The sequence below is a fragment of the Xylocopa sonorina genome, chromosome 11 (assembly GCF_050948175.1).
Source record: "Xylocopa sonorina isolate GNS202 chromosome 11, iyXylSono1_principal, whole genome shotgun sequence".
Taxonomy (NCBI): domain Eukaryota; kingdom Metazoa; phylum Arthropoda; class Insecta; order Hymenoptera; family Apidae; genus Xylocopa; species Xylocopa sonorina.
The window spans coordinates 9,105,526-9,129,178 of NC_135203.1; the positions used below are offsets into that span (position 1 = coordinate 9,105,526).

Below are 23,653 nucleotides of genomic sequence, written 5' to 3' on the forward strand. Positions count from 1 at the left end.
GTTACAAACGTCCGACACCGATTGTTACGTTTTGAAATCATGATTTCAACCGCTTTAACGCCTAGATCGTGTACCGTGGTGCAACCGCTCGGTATCTTCGATGTTCGCCACGGAAAAGTTACGGGGGCAGCTCGTTTTATCGAAGCGTACGATTACTCGCGCTGTTCCCTTTTTCGAAGACGAAGCACGCGTGTTGAACTTTAATAACTTTCTTGTAGGCGCCCTGCACGGTTACAGCATCGGTATAGAGAAACCACGCATATATATTTTCCTCCCGGCGTATCTGCCGACTATCGTGCAATCAGTTATAAAACGATCCGCCCTTTTCCTCTGCCTTTTCACCTGTATGGTAACCTCGAGCGCGAGCCGGCACTCTCCGGGCCGTGTTCACGCGGTCGTCAAATCGATAAATGGATCTTGCAAGGTTGCGCTTACCTGAATCTTTATTCGTCGTATTTGTCCAAGATAAATCACCAGTTGGCAGACCCCATCGTTCAACCCCTCGATCTTTAATTGAAAAACATCTTTCCAGCAACTCTATTTTTCACCCTTGGAACAATGTAGATCCTCCGGTGAAGTCTGCGGCTGTGATGAAGCGTGAATCTCGCTAGAATTTAAACAATACCGGTGTACCTCGCCCGTAGCATGTTTTTGTACGTCGATCCCCAGCTACGCTCCTAGGGATCGGTTCGTTGACAACGAGGAGAGGCTGGAGAAGCTTAAATGCAGCTCCTTAATGCACCAGCCTTCTTTCTGCGCCACTACCACCCCCTTTTTTTTGCTCCTCTCCTTCATTATCTTCTCGAACGAAGCACCGGCGCCAGTTCAACTGATATTTACACGAAAATACCGGCTGGAATTCAGAAAAGTCTATCGAGGGCACTTTTTCATCCCGTCCATTCCCATCTCTCGACAAATCCCCCAGGGTTTTCTTGCCCGCTTGGAAACACACGAAATCTCGATGAAATTAAAACATACAGGATCGCGTTTACCTTACGTCTCGAATCCGTTCCCGTTGCTCCATATAATCAGCCTAGAATCTAGCTCGTGCAATGTATATGCAGTCGCGTTTCATTCATCGAGCGATTCCCTCTCAGCGTCCTTTTCATTTCGCGTACGGTCCGCAGGGAAAAAGTCGAAGCGGCGAGGCCACGAGCACAAACGCCGAGATCTTCGAGATCCTCGTCGTTATTACTACCCGTTCCCTATTTAATTCCACTCCTACCCCCCATCGCGTTTGTTTCGTTTCTTTCGTTCCGTTTCCCGTACACCCTCGAGCCTCCCCGGCCTCGGGAGAAGGCCGACTCGTTCCGCTGCTCCACTTTTTCCGGCCCGCGAGACTCGCAGCAGTTGAAACGGGAGAACGCGCCTCGCCATTGGACCGGGGCACGCTCGCGGATGCGGCACCGCGCGCGCATTTTCGAGCAAGTGAATCACCTCCGCTGCATTTTTCGCGGCGCCGGTAACGGTTCAGCGCAAATATTTGCCAAGAGCTCGGGAAAACGTATCCGGTGGCACGGCTGATTAATTGACACGGCAAATAAACCGTGTCCGAAAGTATTCACGCTCGCGGTGAATTAAATACGAATCCCATCGTTAGTGTAATTTAACGTTCCCGCTTCTATTCGAGAGTTTCTCTTTTGTCGGCCCCCTCCGAACCGCTGGACACCTTTTTATCTCTCGCCGTAGCAGAGTCGATCATCCGAATCCGAACTAGGATGCTGGAATCAACGAAGGATGCTGAACCGCCGAATTCGTTGCTACCGGTGTTCTGCGTTATGTTTCAGTAACATATCGCATTGACAACAATGGCTCGCGTGACGCAAACGCGCGACGATATTAGCTTGCATAATGGCACGGTCGGTCTCGGGGCAATTGCATTGGCCTACTAGCGAGTTGCCTCCCCGAGTTCGAGTACAATTTAATTTGCAAACCGAGCGCCGGGAGCTGAAGTGGCAGCGGAGTTCTCGGTTTCACCTGGACGATTCCCCCGGTTCCGGCCTATTCAGATTTAATGCTCGAGACGAAATCAATACGTAGGGATATCTCTCTGCCAGTGCCTGTTCCCCAGCACCCGCACCCTGCTCGCCTCGTTCTTCCTTTCTTTTTTTTTTTTCCATCGTTTGCTGCTTCGTCTCGGCGAAGACCACCAAGTCAGCAGGCCGGAAAGTGTGCCAATAAAGAGAAAAAGAACGGACGGAAACGGCGAGATACCAGACGTCGTACCGTGTCCAATTTTTAAGCTAATCAGACACGGCGGATTTCAAATCTCGACGAATTTCAATCGAGAACACCGGTCAATGGCTAGGTCGCGTCATTGTTGCCCATCATATCGATATCGATGCCACGCCGACACCCCTGGCGTTTCGCAAGATCCCCTTTCATGCCGCTTCTCCCATGGAGAGCTAATAATCGTGGCGTCGAACGAACAGCTTTTGCAACCAGTTCGAAAAGAATTTCCAGCCGAGACTCCTTTTAACTAGTTGCAGAACTCCGCGAACTTTGGCTTACTTCCTCGACAGCAGCGAAAGCCTTCCTACTTGTTCGCGGTACGCCTCCCACCCTCTCGACTGCCATTTTCGCAACGGGACAAATATGCAGCGAACGTTAGCGCGAATCGGTAGGCTCGAACGATTCATCAGTCTCGATTTCAATCGTTCCTCGAGCCGCGGACGATTCTCGATTGTCCCGACGTGGGACGGGGCGCTGCAACGGACGCAGGGAAAGAATAGAGGGAAAAAGAAAAACAGCCTGGCGTGTACGTGGGTACTGTTCGTCGAGGTCGGACCACGGGACGAGTAGCATTATCCCCTGGTCGGTGTGTTGCGATCCATTCGTCATTGTCCGTGGACCCTTTGTGGCAACGCGCGCGAATGGCTCACGGCGTCTACGGGCTTATTCGGCGCGGGGAAATAGTTCGCAGCTAAGTAAGTATCGCGCACGCACGCGTGGAATTGTGACACGCGTTCGTACTTACGCCGTTCCGCGTGCCTGCATAGGCGAAACGGCGTGAAAACTTGTCGCATACGCGCGGATACTTGACGCGCGCAACTTCTCCTCGTGGGGGGAAGGTGAGAGTAACGCGACGCGTGAAAAATCGCGACGGAAGTCGTGTTCGTATTAGAAAAAAGAAAAAGGAGAGATGTGAGCCGAGAACCCACTGGGGAGAGACTTTGTTCGGTTTTTCGGCACGGTTAACCGAGCAATTCCGGTGATTGCTGGAGTTACTACGACACACACACGTACATACCCAGGAATCCCGTGGTTTCAAATCAAAAGTTTTGAATCAAAGGGGTGGAATGTATGAGTCTACAAGGTTCCGGATTCTTCGCGGTTTCATTCGCAATCCGTACCATCGCGGGTGTGCATTTAAAAGTAACCGAATCCGCATTTAAATTTTGTTTTTTTAAATTACGTCTATAAATATCTGTAATACAGAGAATAAATTTATTTAATTTTAAGTCGAGAATCTTCCCGTATGTTCCACGGATTTCTCGAACGGGAAGAGAAACTCTCGGATGATTTATGAGAATGTTTGTTTTCTCGTGAACAGAATAACTTGCTCTTGACCAATCGGTGCAACAGATTGGAAAGATCGATAGGTAGGAAGCAAGAGAAAAACGTGGAGGATGCTTAAATGGAGAATTGCGCGGCACGCACGAGCACGGCTCGTTTGAACGCCTTCGGAATGGCAACCAGTCACGCCTCGGCGCAAAGACTCTCGTAGGGTGACGCACGCTGGGGTGAATAAACCTAAAGGGAAGGAAGGACGTGACGAGTCGCACGACTATACATATACGCAAGTGGAAAATTATGAACGCACACATTGACTGCCAGAAATGGAATAATTAGAACCACAGTATAGAACAACTAGGGGGCTCAAGGAAATTTAAGCAAACTCGACGACAGAGGGTAAAGCACTCGAAATGTCGCGTTCGTACGATAGGAGAAATTTTCGATGGGGATTGTACTCTCGACGAAATTTTATCCTCGACTGTACAACTTGCCCTGGGGCGGTGGAAAATTTGGCAGAAACTGTATGCTCCCTGCGCACATGTACCCTCGTGAATGTTTCAATACCTGACAGAACAATGTTTCTCCATTATATATTGCGTCGTGGAACGAGCGTTCAATGGAAGTTCTTTTGAAAAGATTTCGATGCTCGTTGCAATCATAATTAATATACGCTCTTTCGAATTGCGTAATTTTAATCGTTATCACGGAGATTTTATCGATGACTGTACCGTCGTCCGATAATTAAACGGAAAATAAAAAGCAGGCTGATAGAGTGCGACGAAGGTTTATTTTGGCGAGACGCCTGAATTAAGGGAACCCGTCGTGCTTTAATGCAAGGTGGCTCGTAGCCTGACAACAAAGGGGTGAATAAGCTGTGGGTAAACGTATAGCGGGAGGCAATCGTTATTGAACACGTAGACCTTGAAACGCTATACCTCGATTAAAACTTCAGACAATCGTTCGATGAGTAATAATATTATCACTTTAATTCCATTTGGCAATACTATGTTACTGTTCGTTTATTAACTTTCGTATTCGATTAATTTTTTCGCAAAGGTTTCTCAAAACCTGCAACACGAAGTGTAATTCCTACTGCAACTGTGTTATTTTATAAATCATTAGATAAATATGTACATTCTTCGATCGAAATAGAGGAAACGTTGGGACATTTCAACAGGAAATTTCTTGCCTCCGCTGTACCACCAATGACCGTCTGGAATATCGACGCGGAGCGTTGCTTCCTATGCGGCTCGGATTGGTCCAGCGTGTCTTTGTATCGGATGAAGGTTCGCGAATATACTGGGCTGTTTTCGAAACAAAAGCTATATACGCCCTCTCATCATCGAAGATTGTAGCCACGTTACCCGACTTTTCCCCCTCTATTTCTATTGAAACGTGAACGGTCTTGAAGAAAAGGCGGATAATAAGGCTAGTATCGTGTACCTTTATCTCTCAAATAGCTAATTCTACATCTTTGATCACCGCCATTTTCAAAGCAACGTTTCTCCTTTCGTTTGTTCTTATACACAAATGAAAAATGATATAATATTTTTTACATATATATTTGTCATCCTTGAAATTCGTTCCATCGTCGAAAGTTAATGGCAAATCCGTCGTCCTGCGAACCATTTCGTGCGTGTCTGTTTCACCGTTTGATAGACAGGGTATGGAGAACATACAGGGAGACTTTTGAACAGGATTCGTTAGCGTAATTAAAGAACGCGATTGGATACCCATCGAGAAAAAGCATACGGTGTTACGCGAGCTGAAATTCGATGAACTCGTTGTTATTGCATCAGAAGCGATCGTCGCCTAGCGTTGCATGATCGATCGATTTAGAAACCAGCAAAATTACCGCTATTTTCCTCTAGGATGGTAATGAAATAATCGAAACGCAGGCTGATTTTAATGAACGTTTGTAACATATTTCATATTTATTACGTGTACAGGGCACACAGTGCAGGTACCATAAAAATAATACGTATAAATATAGTACACCGTGTATTTAACAAGAATGCTGGACGTATTCCCCTAAATTACAAAAGGGCAGCTGTAAAGTAAAGGTACATCGAGTATAATGTTAAATGTAACAAAAAGAAGAAACAGAAAACGCGAAAACTGTACATTGGAACGTAGATGCGCGTGAAGATGCATTTTGATTCTCGTACTTCAGCTTAGGTACACACTCAATGACGATGACACGTTGATTATGAATTCATGAGTCGCTCGAGGACGGCTGGCATCCACTTCTTCTTCGTTAGACTGACGCGAAGACGGTAGTTGCCTTTTAGAGCACACCACTCTCTCATCATTCTATCATCTTGAATAGAGCGCACGAGAATATCATTCCGAAGAACTGTGGACAAATAATAATTAATAGTAGTAACATTAAACTGTCGTGTCGTACAATAAATAATTTTAATCGTCTCCAGCGTTTTGCGCGACATATCGAAAACGTAGCTCGTTAAGTAGAAACTGGACGTTGCGTTAATGTCAGAATTATGCCAACAATTGAGAGCGAACCAGGAGAAAAATAAAGGTGTTAATTTTCTCATTAATTAACAGCGGCCGGTGGAAACGCGTTTCTTGATGAATTTTCGCCGGCGCCAGAGTCGATTAAAATGCAAATGAAACGGAGAAAGTCTGTACCATCAGGCACGCGACTGCAATACCAGCGCCGCCCATGATTGTCGCGTGCTTCTGCATGTAAATCTGCGTTCCATTGATGCAGCCGACGAGATAGGCATTCGAGGGATTCACCGTGTCTGGTCCATTGTTGCAGTTGAATCGCTGCAACAGAAGATCGATCGTGTCGTCATGAGAAACATCGAGAAAGTCGATCGGACCGGGTGAAAGCGTGAGAGGCGAAGCTTCATGCTCTCGAGTCCCGATTAAAAGATTGCCCCAAGAACGAATGCTTTTCCGAACGTGATCGATAGTTCGTGGTTGTTTCGCAATTCCGTGCGGAATTGTACGAACAGGTTTCCTTAGCGTTCCGTTCCGAATTTCAAATCATTTCGATTTGGAATCGAAACGCTGTACGCTACCTATTATCGTTGGTAGATATCTGCTTCATCGACTATTGGTATCCTCGTTACTTTTAAAAAATCGTTCATGTTCAGTTTTTCAAAATATCAATATAAATTTGTGAAAGTATGCGAAATTTGTACGACGAAAATCTGGAGCGTGAATACCGTTGTTTGCAAACAGTCGCTCATGAATTATGCAAGCACCAGCGCAAATTGAAAGCAATTATATTCGAGCGGCAGGTAAATACATTTTTTCCTTTTTCCCCTCGGTTCTCGAAATAGTAATTGAATCTCATAAAGGTAATAACGCTAGTCTCGTATACATAGACGACTTGTGCACGGTGAGTACCGCGCGTAAATCACTAATTACTGCAATTACGTATGCACGGGTTCGACGGACGGCTGTTTCGTCCCCGGGAACGAGCTCGTTAACGAAATTAATCTTTACCTGGCCAGTCTGAATCTCACGGCAACAACTATCCGGCAGGCTGAGTCCCTGTCTGTCCCAGTCCCTCCATTGATTTACACCGCAGCAATGGAACTGAAATCGTACAATATGAAAAGGAATAATACATAATACATGCTACCTGCAAATAGTTATCAGCGTTGAATTTGTTGCCAATCAACGATGTTTTTCAATCTCTTCTCTTACCGTCGACTGCGTCGTGTCCCAGGCTTCTTTGACTGCCTTACGGCTATTGTAGAGTCTCATCGAACTTAACATTTCCCTCTCAAGCGTGTTCACTACTTTTTCACGGAACACGTACGCAAGCACACCGCCAATCAACATGGTTACGAACAAGAGGAACACGATGATGAAATACTGCAATCATTTTATGCCCATTGTAACGTACTTATGACTTGGATAAGATTCGTCTAATGTCGAACGACGTTGTCCAACAAATATTTACCGTGAGAAGCATGCATTTGACTTCACGGGATGCACCGACACAGCCAAAGAACGACACGATGGCTACAATTATTCCACCGGCCAGAAGAACGTAAATGGCATGTGTTAGCTGATCGTTCCCGACTAATTCGCCTATCCAGGATACTTTTTCCAGCAAAGCCCATGTGGCCAATCCAACAACCGCGAGTCCACCTATCTGTAAATGGAGTTATACATTACTATCTGAAACAGAGGCACCGAAACAATAGTCGAAACCTTTATTATATAGTGTACTTACGAATATAACAAAGTTCACGAAGAACAAGGAATACTTCATACAGCGACCGCAGCCGTCCATTTCCGTGCCGTACCCCATGTTTTGCTATTTGTTTCTCTGCAACCGACAACGAACGAGTTAAAGTACATACAAAATTATTTACAAATTCATACGTCGCGGCAGATAGTTAACGCTAATGTTTTAAACAACTACGGAAAGGTACGGAAACGGTGACTCATCGACAGGTAAACTCGGTATCACTACTTTTTTAACCAGATTATCACCTTAGCCGGTGAATATGCAATTAGTTAAACGTTTCTACCGTAAGCGGTGTCTAGAAAGCTCTGAAATGTCGTTTTGCAAGTGCAACGACGATTCCAGATCCGAATAAGGATCGAACGATCGCGTAACCCTGGTCATTGCGATTCCTCGGGACACGGCCAGACGTAGCCTGGTCGGTTTAGTAATTGTTTCCGCGCTGATGTCACGGCACGCAGAAGACTCTTTCACGGTTTCACGATTCTCGTGATCGTCCTCAATTTTTTCCTTCCGCCGACCCACATTCTTCCCAGCAATTGGCCGTGATTACATCACTGTTTCGTCACTGTTAATTTCTAATCTTAATCGGTTTTTAAATGCCCACGAGAATCGTGTTCCGCGAGGCGCGTAAGCAATGATTTCGTAGATGCGTTTACGCTACCGTGAATTGCATCCTGGAAATCGCATTTGATTGCTCGTCTCGATATCATTACATTTCGAAGACCCACCGAGTATTTACGACCTGACCCTTGCACTTTTCTATAGGTCGACGTCGATGCATTATGATACGCATATCAACAAGAACCAAGTTGTTTTCTTAACTCTTTTCGAGTTTTAGAGTTTTCCTTTATTTTCTTAACTCTGAACTCTTGAACGCAGTTCCTAATTGCCTTCTTAAATTATTCCTATCCTACCTGCATCTGTTTACGAACAAAATATACATCTGTATGAGTCACCCAATGGCCGACAGTTTCCATCACAACAGTCTACCAGCCACTAGCTAAACAAACCGTGCGAGTTCTTCCACTGGTGAACGCGTCACGGTTTCAAGATCATCACGGATACCGATGAGTAAGACCCCGCTTGATTGTTCGCCGAGTCACGTATGCCTATCGTTGCTCGTAACTAAACCAGAGATCTCTTTCTGGTGACGTAATGGATCGCGATCGACTCGATTTGCATGCAGCAAAAATGCAGAGTTCTACTCAGTCTTATAGTAAAGTACTGGTGTACAGTATCGGTTGGATTTAACCGCACACCTGCTAGTCACGATGAACGATGACCTCCGCGCAGATGGAGGCGCCCCGACGACTCCTCTATGAATAAGGACGTCGGAAGTAGGTCATTTTGAACCGTTGCGGTCGCTCGTATCATGGGTATGCTGATGAAATATACCAATGCGTACAAGGAAAACAGTATTCACGATATGCAATCGTTTTTGAACGGCTTCGTCCATCGTGTTTCTCGCAGAAAGATACCCGTCGTTGATCACAGAAGTTATTCAATTGCCGGCGTGTATAATTTCGAGCAATTTTTCTCAACGGATTTGACCTAGATCGAGAAAACTCGGACAAGTTCAGAAGCGACCGTGGCAAGGAAAAGAGCAGCTCGTTATTTGCCCGCGAAACAGCTTCTCGGAACACGTACGTAAAGCACAGGGACGTGCGATTTACGTGTCGCAGTTTCACACGATTACTTCCCCACGCGATCCCTATCCGTACGAGCAAACAGCATCGTTGGCGTTTATAATGCATTCTGCGGATGCAATTTGATCCGTCAAAGTTATTATTTGTTTAATTTTTTCCTATTATCCCCCGCTTCAATCTAATATTGCCATAGACGATTACAATGAACGTATTATCGCGATGACCGCGACGCAACGATCGTTTCCAGCTTCGAATGCTGATATATCAGTTACCACAAAAGCTACCATTCGGCCGGATATTATACAGCCGAAGACTGACGTACAACACTATTCCGTGTACTGTACGATTCAAGAAACCGTTCTGATAAAATCGCCGAGGATTCTTGGCAATGGTCTTCAACGGTGCCTCGAGCATTGTTCGTCCTGGATAATAAAGACGAATATACAATCCGAGTGCAGAGATCATCGTTATTATATTAGGCTTTGGTGCTCCTGACAGACAAGATTGTACAATTAATTAACGCGTGTGCTGTTCATTCCCTTTGATCACTCGAACTTACGTCATAATTAATTCACGCACATTATCACGCGAAAACTAACTCTCTCACGTGACATCGCGTGTACGGTTGCCTTTATCGATCGTCTCATTCACCATGGATAAACAATTCTAGTCTCAATCAATGTCATAGAACTTCGTACAGGAAAACTCCACTTACTGGAGCGACATGGACTACTCTACTGCCGGACTCCCACTACTGAACCTACTGCCAGACTCCTCTGCTACCAAAACTACTGCTGGTCTGCTCTGGTACCGGATCTACTGTCAGACACCTGCGTCGCTAACTCTACCGTCTGATCCCTATTGCCTGATCTACTGTTGAGAGAGTTCAATGCTTGATGGTCAAACGTTTCTATCCGTAACGCTAAGTTACGGACAAAAGAAAATATTTATGGCACTTTCTCACTGTAAAAGTGAATTTGCATATTCGTGGCTTTGACATAGAGAGGACGGTACGAACGACCTAGTTCTCGAACCAGAAATTTCAGCTCCAATCCTTTCCTCGTATCAACGATCCGACGACCTACAGTTCCAAGCTGGATATAGCCTGCTGCAACTCGATGAACGATAATTATTGAAAAATCGGTTGTAACATTACGCAATACCCGTAGCGCGATATTATTGCGCGGTGGAAAGACAGAAGCATCGGTTTTGCAACGAGCTGTAGAGGCGTGCTCTCGAGATACTCGGTCACGCACCGACATACTGCCTTAAAGACACATACGAGGGAGAAAGTGGATTCTCGCATTAAGTAATCCACGGGCAATGGAAAAGGTAAAAAGAATAGTTGTAGGCACAGGGGAGTCGCAACCCGTGACGTCATCTGGGCGCTTCTTTCCTCGTCGTAGACGGGTAAACGAGCAACCGGTCACCGGGGAACTTAATTAGAACGACGTATAATTTGCTTTTCGCGCCGTAATTGCGACCGTTCGGAGCTACTTCGACGCGTATCGATCACTCGTCAGCTCGGCTCCTCGCAAGCCCTGTTGCTCCCATCGACGAGCAACAGCACGCGTTTCTTTTTACAACGTTACGTATCTTACGTCTATCTTAGGTAATTGATTGACTGTTATAAAACATTATACAATCTACCATGAGGTAACATTTAAATTTGTTATGTCAAGAAAGGGAAAACGAAGAGGGGCGTATAAGGAAAATGATAAAACCACATTTTTCTTAATGGTGTTCAAAGATGGTATTTGAGACAATTAAATTGTCTCGTACCGATCGATTACTCGCTTGAATACTTTTATAGAATTCCTTCGCTATTTATAAGAAGGATAAGGATTACTAGTCATAGTCGCAGACAGGAGATTGTAAAGTACGATTTCTTTAGTTTCCCTCGTGAATAAGTACCTGCTCAAACTTTCGATCGAAACGCAATTGCGTGCGAAACGCAACAGTGTTTTTCTTTTTGTTACGCGATCGATTATGGTCCCTTGACTACTATCGTAGAACTAATGGAATTTTCTTAACGTTGATAAATATGATAATGTTACTAGTCTTAATAATAACCAGCGAGAGATTGTACAGGAAGATTTCCCTAGTTTCTCTGGCAGTTAAAATGAACAATTGTTTGATGTTTCGATCGAGCCACAATTGTGTTAAACGAATGACGCGTGATTCAGACTGCGAAACCGAAACAAACCTACTTGGAACTGACATCGTCGCAAATGCCCGCACTATCAACGCATTAGCAGCGTGTTTCCCGATATTAAAACCTTGACTCGTCGTGAATGCTTTTTCTCCAGAAGACTGTGGCGTCCGTGAGGCGCCAAACGACTGTTGATTTACGTCGAAAAAAGAAAAATGGGACAACAATGAAGATTTCCAAGACAGTGAAACGTCGGTGAAACGTCTCGATGTTCCAGCGAGCAGACTCGAAGGTTATGCTAACGATAAGAAAATCATTAAAACCACGTTACTCGCGACGTGTTTGCGTGAACTAATTCACTCTGTTTGGTTAAATTTAGTTCGTTTCGTTTGGAAATTATCGCGCAGATCTTAAACGGGACTGTCTGGTCTCGTTCCTAATAAGTATGAATAAAAAATTTAACCCTTCCTGTTGAGCGAGTGACATTCGACATTTTATCCCAACTAGGTCATACCCGAGCAATAAAAGAAAACAGAATATCGAGTTCAGCTTGTGATACGACCACGGGGGATGGATTCTGCGATAAAGGCACGAACGATATCGAGCCGAAAGCGTCAGGCGGAGACTGACCTGGAAATAAAAAAAAAGGGTCTCCGCTTAGGAAGCAAAAAAAGGGAGCGATCGAAGAAAAAGCCGAAGGAAGGGCTCAGTTCGGTCGGTCTAAAGCTACATCGGAACCGAGGTCGCCGGGTTTTACACGGTCCTCGAGTTTACGATGCTCGCGCGTCTACGATTACACGCGCTCTTTCCTCGAGCTGGCCTATAGCGACGCATAAAGCGAACGCTCGTGTACAACAATACGTAAACACGCCTCGTAACAATATAGATGCTGGGGAATTCCTGATCATCGTGAAACATTATTTCGCAGGAAACTTTTTCGTTTGGAACACGCTATTACGAACGGATTGCCGCGTTTTGCGCGTGAAAATTTGATAAACGAACGCACTGCACGCGGCGCTACTCGCAAGAAGAGCCGTTCAATGCGATCGATCGTTCAAAATCGAAGCGGTTCCCGCGTTGTGACGAAATACGAATCTAACTCGAACCTTCGCCACTTGCAACACATCACTCTGTTCACCGTAACTTGGTTAAGATCGTATTCGCGGCCGTTAGCAAATCCGTGCATTATCTCAGTGACGCTGAAACGGGTTTCAATTGGGCTTGTTGAGCGTTTCACGTTCGTCGAAACGATGGATCGCCGCGTTGCGCTCTTATTCGCGAGAAATGCTGAGTGCGTGATTGACGACACCACGATTAGCAACGAGTTAATCAATCGGACACCGTGGCTGACTGTCGAACAAAATTTCGTCGCACGAGCGAACGTGGAACGTCTTGGTGGAAATAACGAGCGCGCGATTGACTTCAATTAACAATCGACAAGGGGCAAAAGTGACCAACGAATGTTACTCACGTCGTTGCCGTATGTCAGACTCGGTCTCGTCGTGGCTGGTGTTGATAGCAGACGAACGCTAAAGAGTCACTTTCGTCGATGAAACGTGACACCGTTTCGCGTGGGCACTGCTAGAAAACTTTTGCTCCGTTAGCGGGCAGGTGGAAAAATCACTTAGCGAGCGCCGCGGGTTCGTTCGAGTGGTACTGGACCGTCGAGGCGCGGCACCCGTGAAAATTGTCGCTTTTAATTCAGGCACGAAGCTGCGGCTCGAATATCGGCGTGGACACGCGCGATTTCAGTCCGGGTCTGAGTGAAACTGAAATGGTAAAACCGACTCGAGTTCTCTCTCTCCCACTGTTCCTCCCTCTCTGTTTCTCTCGTTCACCGTGTTGCTCAGTCTCCCTGATTATTTCTATCCCCCTCTCTCTCTTTCACCTGCGCTATTTCCCTCTCTGTTTCACCTTATTCTCGCTCGCTCCCCATCCCTTTCCATCTCCCTCTCGCCGTACGTACCGTTTCTCTTCTTCGTTAGTCGAATCTCCCTTTCCCACCACGAGTCATCGTTTACCGTGTCCCCGTCTCATACTTGTATGTACACAACGCAGTACTTTACTCGTTTCTCTCGTGTATGCTCTTGCTGCGTCTATCCATTGTACGATCCGACCCGACTGAGAGTCCACGCTACGCGCAGAGGGGTAGAGCTACCGAAAGTGGGGTACGACCGCGTCTTTGGTCGCTTCGTGTGAAATACACATGCGATGAAATTACTTGCATACGCATACACATGTATATTTATACCCATACATCTGATATTCTTATGTTGTGCCGCATTCCAGATGGGGTATATACCGGCTCGCTGCTCATATACATATTGTGCATACCCATGGGTCGTATTAGCAACGGAAAAGAGACTCAACGGATCCTCCATGTGTCGCCAAACCACGTATCGATCCACGCACAGATGCAATCTAAGGCTAACTCATTTAGATTTGCCGAATGTTCGTCCGTGATTGCACTTCGTGCAACTTTTGTCAATCTCTGGGCGTCGTCCTCCTTCGTTGCCTGACGTGACTGACGGACCGAGGACAAGTTACGCGATTAAACGACGTTTCATAATGTTTTTTTGCTGGAATTCGTGGAATCGTAATGTGCAATTAATGAAGGATCTCTCTTAGGTAGAGAGAAGGTCCTTTACTATGCAGAATATAGAAAATATCGTTTACGGTTATATTTAGTTCCTTGGTGGAAGGAGAAGTCATTCGAAGATATTATTTACTTTTATGGGGAATTTCATGCGGTGGGTACTAAGTTTTATCAGATAATGATATACGTTCGAGCACTTAAGTGTCACGCAGGTCGCATACTGGCACTTTCATTTCGCGAAAAGGCCTAATGGTATTATTTGTATCCGGTCTGACGCGCCTTTAGATTCGTGATTACTTTTTACTTGGTAAGGCTGACCCAGTAATGCAAAGTTAATTTCACCCACGACAACAAGGTACAATTAAAATGCAGCATGTCTACGGACGAAGAGAATTTTAATCTTCTGCTTTCTTTTTAGAAAATACGGTATTTGCGCTTTTCAGATATACCTCGACCGACTTAGCTAAAAGATGAACAAAAATAGAACTCTTAGAACGGTTTATTTTCATTCAGCAGTGTGCTTCATTTTCCACGTGCCAATTCCAATGGCTAATTTATGACAATTATAACTCGTAGTATATCCAATTTTTACAAATCGCTGCTGCATTAGTAATATGGGTAGGTCTTATTCTTAATCGTGTCTATACGCTTCCGTCATCTCCGAAGTTAGTTCCTATCTGATCTAATTTCATCGTTTGTTCAAACGAGGTTCCACCCCGAGTAATAATCATCAACTCAAATTGGACCGATCAACAGTTGATGTCTTTCTTGTTCCATCATAGGGGTTATTGGTGGCAGTAACCTTTGCAAGATACATTAGTCACAATTAGTTCGACGGTAGTGCAAAACGTTTTACGCGACCTCATTTTGACTCTACAAAATCGATCGATATTCTTCTCATTTAATGTTTGATGCTTTATTGTACAGCGCGTGCAGGTTTTGTATATTATTCTCCATCCCTGAAACAAATATAAGCAAGATATTTAAAGGCTTACGAATATATTGAAATATCTATTACAGTTCGCCAAAATTTGATTTCAGAGCTCGCGAACACATGAAGTGTGTATTCATAATACGTTTTCCGCGCGTGTAACTGTGTTTTCATCGCTATTTTCAAATAGCTATGAATTACATTCAATTAATCCACTTATCTACTTGAGCTCTTTTGCGCGATTTCTTCTAAAATCTGTTTGCCGCTATAGTTTCACTCTGGTTAGATCTAATCACTTTGTGGCTTTATGTCGTTACATAATCTGTCTCGTATCGCGTTTAAATACAGATAAATATAAAAACTAATCAAACATTATGTGTTAACTATAATCTATAAATAACACTTAAGTATAAAATTACTTTCTTTACTACAAAATCTAATTAATGAAATAACTGTAAAATATAAGGGACTTTGTATTTAAATAACAGCCGATGTATCGATACTGTCGTACCGCTACATAGTACCGATATATATATCGATCTTAAAATCGCAATGCACTAAATGTTCAAGATGGTGGCTGAGAACTCGAGGTTTAATAGGCGCGGTTCCTTTTGTTCCCTATTTGGACAGTCAAAGTGGCATCGTAACGCATAATAAACTATCCAGGCTACCTTTGACAATAGCAGCTTTCGATTCTGAAATTATTAATATTTTTACGATCAATCTCAAACACGTTTACACGTCAGCTGACACATGTTTATGTACGAGTTGGGTTCACGCGTGTAACGTGCATGAAATTTCGCCTGAGAGAGTCACCGAATCAAGACGACCGTTCCATTGTAAAACCTGGTTCGAGAACGAAATGACGGTGCATATTATGGAAAAGTTGAAAGATAAAGGATGGTGTGTATGAAAACTGAAGTGTTCCATTATTTATAAACATCTATTGTTGAGAGCATAAATATACGGTTTTAAATTTAGACGCATAAATACTTACAAATATTTTGAATTAGGTACATCACAGATCATGGATACGATAGCGCAAGTGATTCTGGAAGTGTTATCGATACACAGAAAATTATTAAACGATTATTGGATGTAAGACTGATTGACTTATATAACTTGCATGCTAACAAAATAATTATTCGTATACTTTCATATTTTATCTCCTCTACAGCTTGATTTGAGAGAAGTTGGTAGCGGTCAAGGAGATATAACACAGGGTAATATTGTATTGCAAATACAGAAAGTACGCAATGTGGCTGCTCCTAAGAACAATGAGGAATCTCGTGCAGCACCACGCTTGTTAAAGTTCTTCCTAACAGATGGTAAAAATAATTTCCAAGCTATAGAAGTGGAACATATTTCATTTTTAAGGTAAAAATCTATATGAATATATACATATATATATTTATCTAGATTGTACGAGAAACCAATAAATAGAATTGGATTATATTGCAGTTTAAATACACCTCCTGGTACAAAAATATTAATTAGTTCTGGAAATCCACCAATGTCCCATGGAATTATTTTACTGAGGCCATCGATCATAGCACAAGTGCTTGGAGGGAAAGTAACGAATCTTGTAGAAAAGTGGGAATTGAACAAAGTATGTTGTACCATTAAATTCTACTATATATGGTACTAAAAGATGGATTTTGTAACAGAAATTGGCATTGCATACAAGAGTAAGATCTGCGGAAGAAGGAGGTCCACCACCATGGATACCATTTGGGAAAAAAATTATAAAAGTTTCTGAACATGATAAAAATTTTAAAGCATTAGCAGAAAAAGAAAAGGCTAGTAAAGAGAATGCAGAATTTGAAGCTCAGCGTAAGGATGCTATAGCAGAAGCAGCTAAGCAAGGCAACAAGAAAGTTTTCGGTGGAGGAAATAAACAGGTACACTAATTACTTATCACTTTGCTTCGGTTTAAAGCTATTTTACTGTCACATCGTTATTTTCAGCTCTTAGATCACAGCGTACAAAGAATTGTAGAGCAAGGCTTTTCTATAGAGCAGGCAGAATATGCCTTAAAAGTTAGTCGAAATAACGTTGACAAAGCCTTAAAAAGTTTGCAGAAAACAGATAATAAACACAAGTATATAAATTTCATTTTATTTTATAAAATAAAAGCTGAACATTTTTTAGGGCTTTTGACTGTCAATTTTGTTTCAATTATTTTAGTACATTTAAAGAATCACGGGAACCGCGCGAACCACGAAGTAAACGATTCGATAAAAAAGCCGAGGAAAGTAAACCGAGTAGTGGAAAAATATCTCTGTTTGATTTTCTCGAGGATAAATTACCTTTGCAATCCGACTCTACAGAAACGAACAATCTATCCCAGAATAGTTACGTGCAAAATGCAGAAAATACTTATGACAGAATCGAACCTAAAAGTAACGAATTGCAAAGTGGAAAAAGTGGAAGGTATGATTTAGTGAAATACAAACTTGATGACAATATAATTACGGCAATAATCGTTTAAAAAAGCTTCGTTTCTTCTAGAACTCAGAAAGGAAGTCGCGGGTATCAGGTACCTCCAAGACATTCAGAAGAGAATAAGAACAGCAAAAAATCAAACTTCAACAATCCTGCCACTCAATACTCGCAATATAACGGAGGGAATCATTCTCAACAAAATAAACCACCAAGATTTCAAAGAAATCAGGATAATCATAGTTACTCGCCACAAGATGGTCTAAATAAGTCGCACCAAAAATCTCAAGTAAATGATTTACGAAATTCTAGCATACCGCAAACACGTACAGATGGAGTAAACGTTATGAATAGTAGTAATTATTATAAAGCTCCGCAAGAACAACAGGGAAAAAATTTGGGTACCGGCAGAAATTATAATCATCATGAGATTGATGCCAGGAATAGACAGACTTATGATGGTTCTTACGGTAGGCATAATCGAGCGCAAGAAGACGGAACACACAGAGCTTATCCTGCGAACACAACTGATAAAAATTACAAAAACCAACTGAACAGATTTCAACCGAATGAGAATTCTGGTAGCAAGGGGACTATAGGACCCAACAGTCAACGAAGTCAAAATCAATACAGTAACAATCAAAACGCGAATATTTCTTCCGTTGGTAGTACCTGGGTTTGGCGAGTAGGTGACAAATGTCTAGCCAAATACTGGGAAGATAATAGAGTAAGTGAATATAATCATGTTTGTTTAAACCTTATGTTTTTGATAATATTTCTGTTTCATTTTAATTGATGCTCTTAAAATATAGTATTATAATGCGAAAGTAACTGGAGTGTCGGATAGAACATGCGTTGTTCAATTCAAAGGATTTGAGAACTATGAAGAGGTGCTTCAAGCGGACTGTTTGCCTATAACAGACGATGTAGGTAATATTCTTTGATGTTTTTTCAATATCGTACATAAATAAGAAATGTCCTCTATTTAATCGTAGACTCAAGTTGTTCAAGATTATGTTATGGATCAAAAACAATCAGACCAACGATTTAATAATAGACCGTTACGGTATGACCAAACACAAAACCATATAACTGGTAAATTTAGAAATATTTTACAATTATTTTTTTACGTTTAAGATACATTACAGTACTAGCCGTTAATAAAAGTTTTTGCAGCAGGTATGGAATTTCGAAGAGGCGGAAGTGGAGTTGTTCCTGCAAATAAGGCTGGTTACAATAAAAAACGTAATCAACAGCGAAGTACACAGCCCATTTATCAACCACCAGCTCAGCGATATCAAAATTCTATGCCTATGAATACTCAAAATAATTCCTTACTTTAATGTACTATCAGTCTTACTTTTTTTTTTTTTAGTAAAAATACTGTGTAAACATCGGTAAATTATTAATTGTAGTTATATTATTTCTGAAGAGGAAAACAGACTGACCTCGTGAAAAAGATGTTCCATACTTTTTATTGTATGGTCATATATAAATCATAGGTCAATAGGTTGAATCACGATGTAAACGAAACCTGTGCCACAGATAATTCATAAATGAAAGGTGTAATAAGTGTACAATTATAGTACGAATTATTTCCTTACACAGTGAAAGTGAAACTAATAATTAAAAACAAATGTAAGGTATTTATTATATAACATTTAAACATCAAAATATTTGTAATTGTAGAATAATCATACTAATGTCAAAAGATTGTGCAGCATTTCGATATTTCGTCCAGTTTCGCTAAAATTAATTAATACAATTCAGATGCATAATGTAAAAAATTGTGCTGTATATTATTTGTAATTAATTTGTAATTACAATTATTTAGAACGAATTACAGTTGTGGAAATTGAAATTACGTTTAAAATTCACAAAATATTTGAATACCCTTTTTATTACATGCTATTACACTTTCACGACACTTTGGCTCCCTCATTGACTTATACCGATGTCTTTCTTTCAATCACTTCTGTTCCTATGTATAATTACTAATTATTAATGTGTTTAATTGTGTGTGCAGATTTTTTACGCCTTTTACTTGCGTGGACACGTAGAGACTTAACGAAACAACTGGACTTCTTTGGAACGAATATTAAATTAGCTTAGAGACAAGGAACATAAGAGATACGATCCCAGTGGATAATAACTACGAGTAATAGTTTAATCAATATTTATACTGCAAATTTGCATAAATTTAGTTATAAGATGTATTGTAAATGGATTTATAAGTATTATAGTTTATAATGATTAGTTTTTGAGAGTAAATTGTTAAAGAGTTTCAATAAACGTTCTGTCATTGTTATTTAGTTGCTATTAAAAACAATTAATTAATTAGTACATTATATGTAACACATTGTAATCAAAACTGATATTATTTATGTTTTAAATTACATTGTAATTTACATAAAATTGAATATTCCTATCGTGGCACCATCTTTACGAAAAGTGCTCAAACTGGTCGCACATGGTTATCGACAGCGAAGTAAACTACTGAACGACCCGTGGCGCCATCTCTACGGAAAGTGCTCAAACTGGTCTCCTATACTTCTTTCCTGTTCTTAGTGCACTCAACTCTCTCCCTCTCTCCCTTTCTATACCTTATTATGTAGTATTAAAATAAATCAAACGCTCAAGTACGTTCATCCAAATGGTTGTACAACACTTTGTATAACACTTTGATGTGGTTTTTATTAACAATTGAAATCTACTTTTAAAACGCCATCTCTTCCGCTCTCCCTACTATGCCAGTGAGCATGTGTAGTTTATATGTGGCGGAGGCGCCATGTCATTTCTATTTACAAATTTACCGATATATTTCCTAAATATATTTCATTCTCAAGAAATTTTATGCATGAAAAAAGTGCCGTTTGGTGACTGCGGTGATTGAAACAGCTCTACGGTTCTATCACCCGGACGCTGGAAATGCCACCGTTATCTGGGGGTTTCGGTGAACAAATAGAGGTTAGCTTTTTGAATTTGTACGGTTGTACCGTTACAACGTTTAATTATTGATTTCCGTACTTAGGATTACGAGGTACTAAATCTGCTTGGGAAAGGTGGCTTCGCCAGCGTGTATCGTGCAAAATGTCTTCGCAGCGGCATAGAAGTTGCGATAAAAATGGTAATTACATTTATTTCTTAGGTTAAATGTCCTTATGTACATATAAATATCATTTACTTATTGTATACACAACTAGATCGACAAGAAATTGATGCAAGCAGCTGGGATGGTGGGTAGAGTACGTCAGGAGGTAGCTATTCATTCAAGACTGAAACACCCAGCTGTGCTTGAATTGTACACATTCTTTGAGGATGCCAATTATGTGTACTTGGTATTGGAATTGTGTCACAACGGAGAGCTTCAACGTTTTCTTAAAATACAAGGCTCTCGTGCATTACCAGAAGAGCAAGGTGGTAACTGTAATAAATTCATGCTTTTAATAGTTTTTTAAATCTCTCCATTAACCATATTTGTGTTATTTTAGCTGGTCGTATAATTAGACAAGTAGTACAAGGATTGTTATACTTACATTCGCATCAGATACTTCACAGAGACATGTCCCTATCCAATTTACTTTTAACTAGGGATATGCAAGTGGTGAGAAAACTGCATACTTTTAGATTTCTTAGCTGAATGATTCAACTAAAAATATTAAAAGTCTTTAAACTTTTATAGAAAATAGCAGATTTTGGATTAGCTACACAATTGACAAGGCCTGATGAAAAACACTTAACTATGTGCGGTACTCCTAATTATATATCACCTGAAGTATGTCCGATACAATTTATTAAGATACATAAAGAATATAGATGCATACCCAGCATATTAAATTCTTGCACTCTCTTAGATAGCAACAAGATCATCGCATGGTTTAGAAGCAGATGTATGGAGTTTGGGATGCATGTTGTACACTTTACTAGTTGGCAAACCTCCATTCGATACAGACGCCGTTAAGAGTACTTTAACACGTGTTGTCATGGCCGATTATGTGATGCCAGCTCACCTATCCGATAATGCAAAAGATTTGATAGATAAATTGTTAAAAAAGAATCCAAAGGATAGAATTCGTTTGCGTGATATTCAGAAACATCCGTTTATAGCTAATTTAGAAAAAAATAAATTGCACTGTGTAAGTAATGAAAAAAGTATCCTAAAAATTATTTTATTTTTTCGGATTATTTTAAACTTTTCTTATTAATAGGAAAAGAATGGTATGAGCAAAGGACTCTTTGGAGATGGCATGGTTGATTCAGGGGTTGGAAGAACATTATCTTCCTATGGTCGACCGAGGATGCGATCTAGATCGGAAGAAAGAGTGTCGACGATGCCTATTATGTCTAATGGTCTTGGGCCGATGTTCAGCGCAAGAAGCGAAGCTTTATCCGAGCCTATTACTAGGACACATTCCCATCAAACAAATTGTATTGATTATCGCGTTAAACAACATTCTATATTAGCAGGAATACCACCACCACCACAGAGCAAGATCTTTTCGCAATGTGAACAGTATAGCGGTTGTGATGTATATCAAGATGATGAGAAACATAAGAATGAGAAATATCGAAAAAAAGAGAAGCCTGATAATTGTTTCGAAAGTACCGACGATGGAGCAAAATTACAAGTCCCACCTCTGTCTTCCGAAAGGTTACAGCCTACTAGGCACAGAACAAAAAATGCAATTCTTACTATTCTAGATAACGGAGAAGTTTGCATCGAGTTTATCAAACGTAGAAATGGCATGGTATGTACAAGAATGTTGTACACTTTTTTACACACCTTTAGCTACGATCGTCTTTCTATGTTACAGGAAAAAGTGAGCGAAGTTTGTCGAATATCGAGCGACGGGTTAAGAGTCATTCTCTATAAACCAACAACTTCAATGGATATTGGCGTGCAACCACCTCCTTTACCACCTCGTGGAGCTGATAGTATTTATTCATACGAGAATTTACCACCGCGTCATCACAGAAAATACGTGTATGCTTCTCGTTTCATAAAACTCGTGAGAGCTAAAACTCCGAAATTAACGTTGTACACACAACGATCGAAATGCCTTTTCATGGAGAATGGGCCTCATCCAGATTGCGAAGTACACTTTTATAATGGAGTAAAAGTACGTAAAATAATTGATCGTGGATTAAGAATTAACGTTGAACAAGTATAAATGTTTACCGTTGCAGGTTGTACGCATTGACGGCGTTGTAAAAATAACTGAAAGAAGTGACGGTCATACTTACATCGAGGGTGAATTTCCACCACATTTTGACGAATATTACGAACATTATTCAGAGTGTTATCAGCGTTGTTTGTTGTTAGAGTCTACTTTAACATCTTTAGAAACAGCTACTGGACACTCCTGCTTCCCTGTCATTATTGGACGTAGGCCTAGTACGGCCTTAACTGATTCTTCTTGTTCGCAAGGAAAAGAAAATATTTCGCAGGCAACGAACAGCACACCCGTGGTACGTGAGAAAATATGTCTTTTATGAAATGTAATCTACTGTCCGTTTATCGATGTTTCAGATGCCATCCTTCGATGCTAGTTCCGTTATTTCAACGGTAGCGTCACGGTCACGAAAAATGAATTCCATACGGAATGAAAATAACAATACTTATAAAGTAGCAGTTCCAGGCATTGGAACCGCAACGCAATTATCGTCCGGTGATATTCGTGTCGACTATAAGGACGGCTCTACGTTAACTGTAAGCAGATCTTTTCAAGTGGACAAATGAAAGTACATAAATTGATTGAACTTATTACCTTTTAGGTAAGCCCTCAGACTTATGGCGGTGGCATAATTTATAAGAGTAATAATGGTACTATCACAAAGTATAACCAGCATTATCAGCAGAACTCTGAAGTGTCTCAGGTTGTGAAAGAGAAATTACGCCATCTGCCAACAGTTATCAAACATCTTGTTCAACCGAAACATAAGAACATCCGGTAATTTTAGATATAAATTTAGGTAATAAAATATTTTGTATAGAATATAGATTTTAAGTAGATTTAATTATAATAAGAGCAAAGCTATTTTTATACATGTACTGTACCGAATTTCTTAATGTATCTCATAAAATATGAAGTAACCAATTTTTTTTAATATAACGGAACAGATACATTTTAATACC

General features: G+C 41.3%; 3 protein-coding genes across 9 annotated transcripts; 2 read left to right on the plus strand and 1 right to left on the minus strand.

Moving 5' to 3' along the window:
* Positions 1-5,416: 5,416 nt before the first annotated feature.
* On the minus strand, positions 5,417-13,356 carry Tsp74f (Tetraspanin 74F). 2 transcript variants are annotated; one of them, XM_076904102.1, is made up of 7 exons: positions 13,020-13,356; positions 7,733-7,828; positions 7,457-7,651; positions 7,198-7,368; positions 6,994-7,086; positions 6,166-6,306; positions 5,417-5,872 (listed from the first exon to the last, which is right to left on the minus strand). In XM_076904102.1, the coding sequence occupies exons 2-7, from the start codon at positions 7,808-7,810 to the stop codon at positions 5,825-5,827; spliced, it is 726 nt and encodes a 241-aa protein (XP_076760217.1). In that variant the 5' UTR covers positions 7,811-7,828; positions 13,020-13,356; the 3' UTR covers positions 5,417-5,824. The 2 variants fall into 2 exon arrangements, with proteins under 2 accessions (XP_076760217.1, XP_076760216.1); XM_076904101.1 differs by having other exon boundaries at positions 7,733-7,816; positions 13,007-13,356.
* Positions 13,357-15,558: 2,202 nt separating this feature from the next.
* Tdrd3 (Tudor domain containing 3) lies at positions 15,559-19,231 on the plus strand. 6 transcript variants are annotated; one of them, XM_076904047.1, is made up of 11 exons: positions 15,559-15,978; positions 16,089-16,173; positions 16,253-16,452; positions 16,537-16,684; positions 16,743-16,976; positions 17,043-17,176; positions 17,263-17,508; positions 17,587-18,244; positions 18,330-18,443; positions 18,513-18,612; positions 18,685-19,231. In XM_076904047.1, exons 1-11 carry the CDS (start codon positions 15,938-15,940, stop codon positions 18,858-18,860), a joined length of 2,136 nt encoding a protein of 711 aa, XP_076760162.1. In that variant the 5' UTR covers positions 15,559-15,937; the 3' UTR covers positions 18,861-19,231. The 6 variants fall into 6 exon arrangements, with proteins under 6 accessions (XP_076760162.1, XP_076760167.1, XP_076760166.1 ...); XM_076904052.1 differs by having other exon boundaries at positions 18,330-18,447; positions 18,685-18,919; XM_076904051.1 differs by having other exon boundaries at positions 18,330-18,447; positions 18,697-18,919.
* A 1,070-nt stretch (positions 19,232-20,301) lies between these two features.
* On the plus strand, positions 20,302-23,642 carry Sak (polo like kinase SAK). Its single transcript, XM_076904420.1, has 11 exons — positions 20,302-20,484; positions 20,549-20,644; positions 20,721-20,934; positions 21,009-21,121; positions 21,200-21,292; positions 21,372-21,653; positions 21,726-22,265; positions 22,332-22,637; positions 22,705-22,986; positions 23,048-23,227; positions 23,293-23,642. Exons 1-11 carry the CDS (start codon positions 20,446-20,448, stop codon positions 23,470-23,472), a joined length of 2,325 nt encoding a protein of 774 aa, XP_076760535.1. The 5' UTR covers positions 20,302-20,445; the 3' UTR covers positions 23,473-23,642.
* Positions 23,643-23,653: the final 11 nt, after the last annotated feature.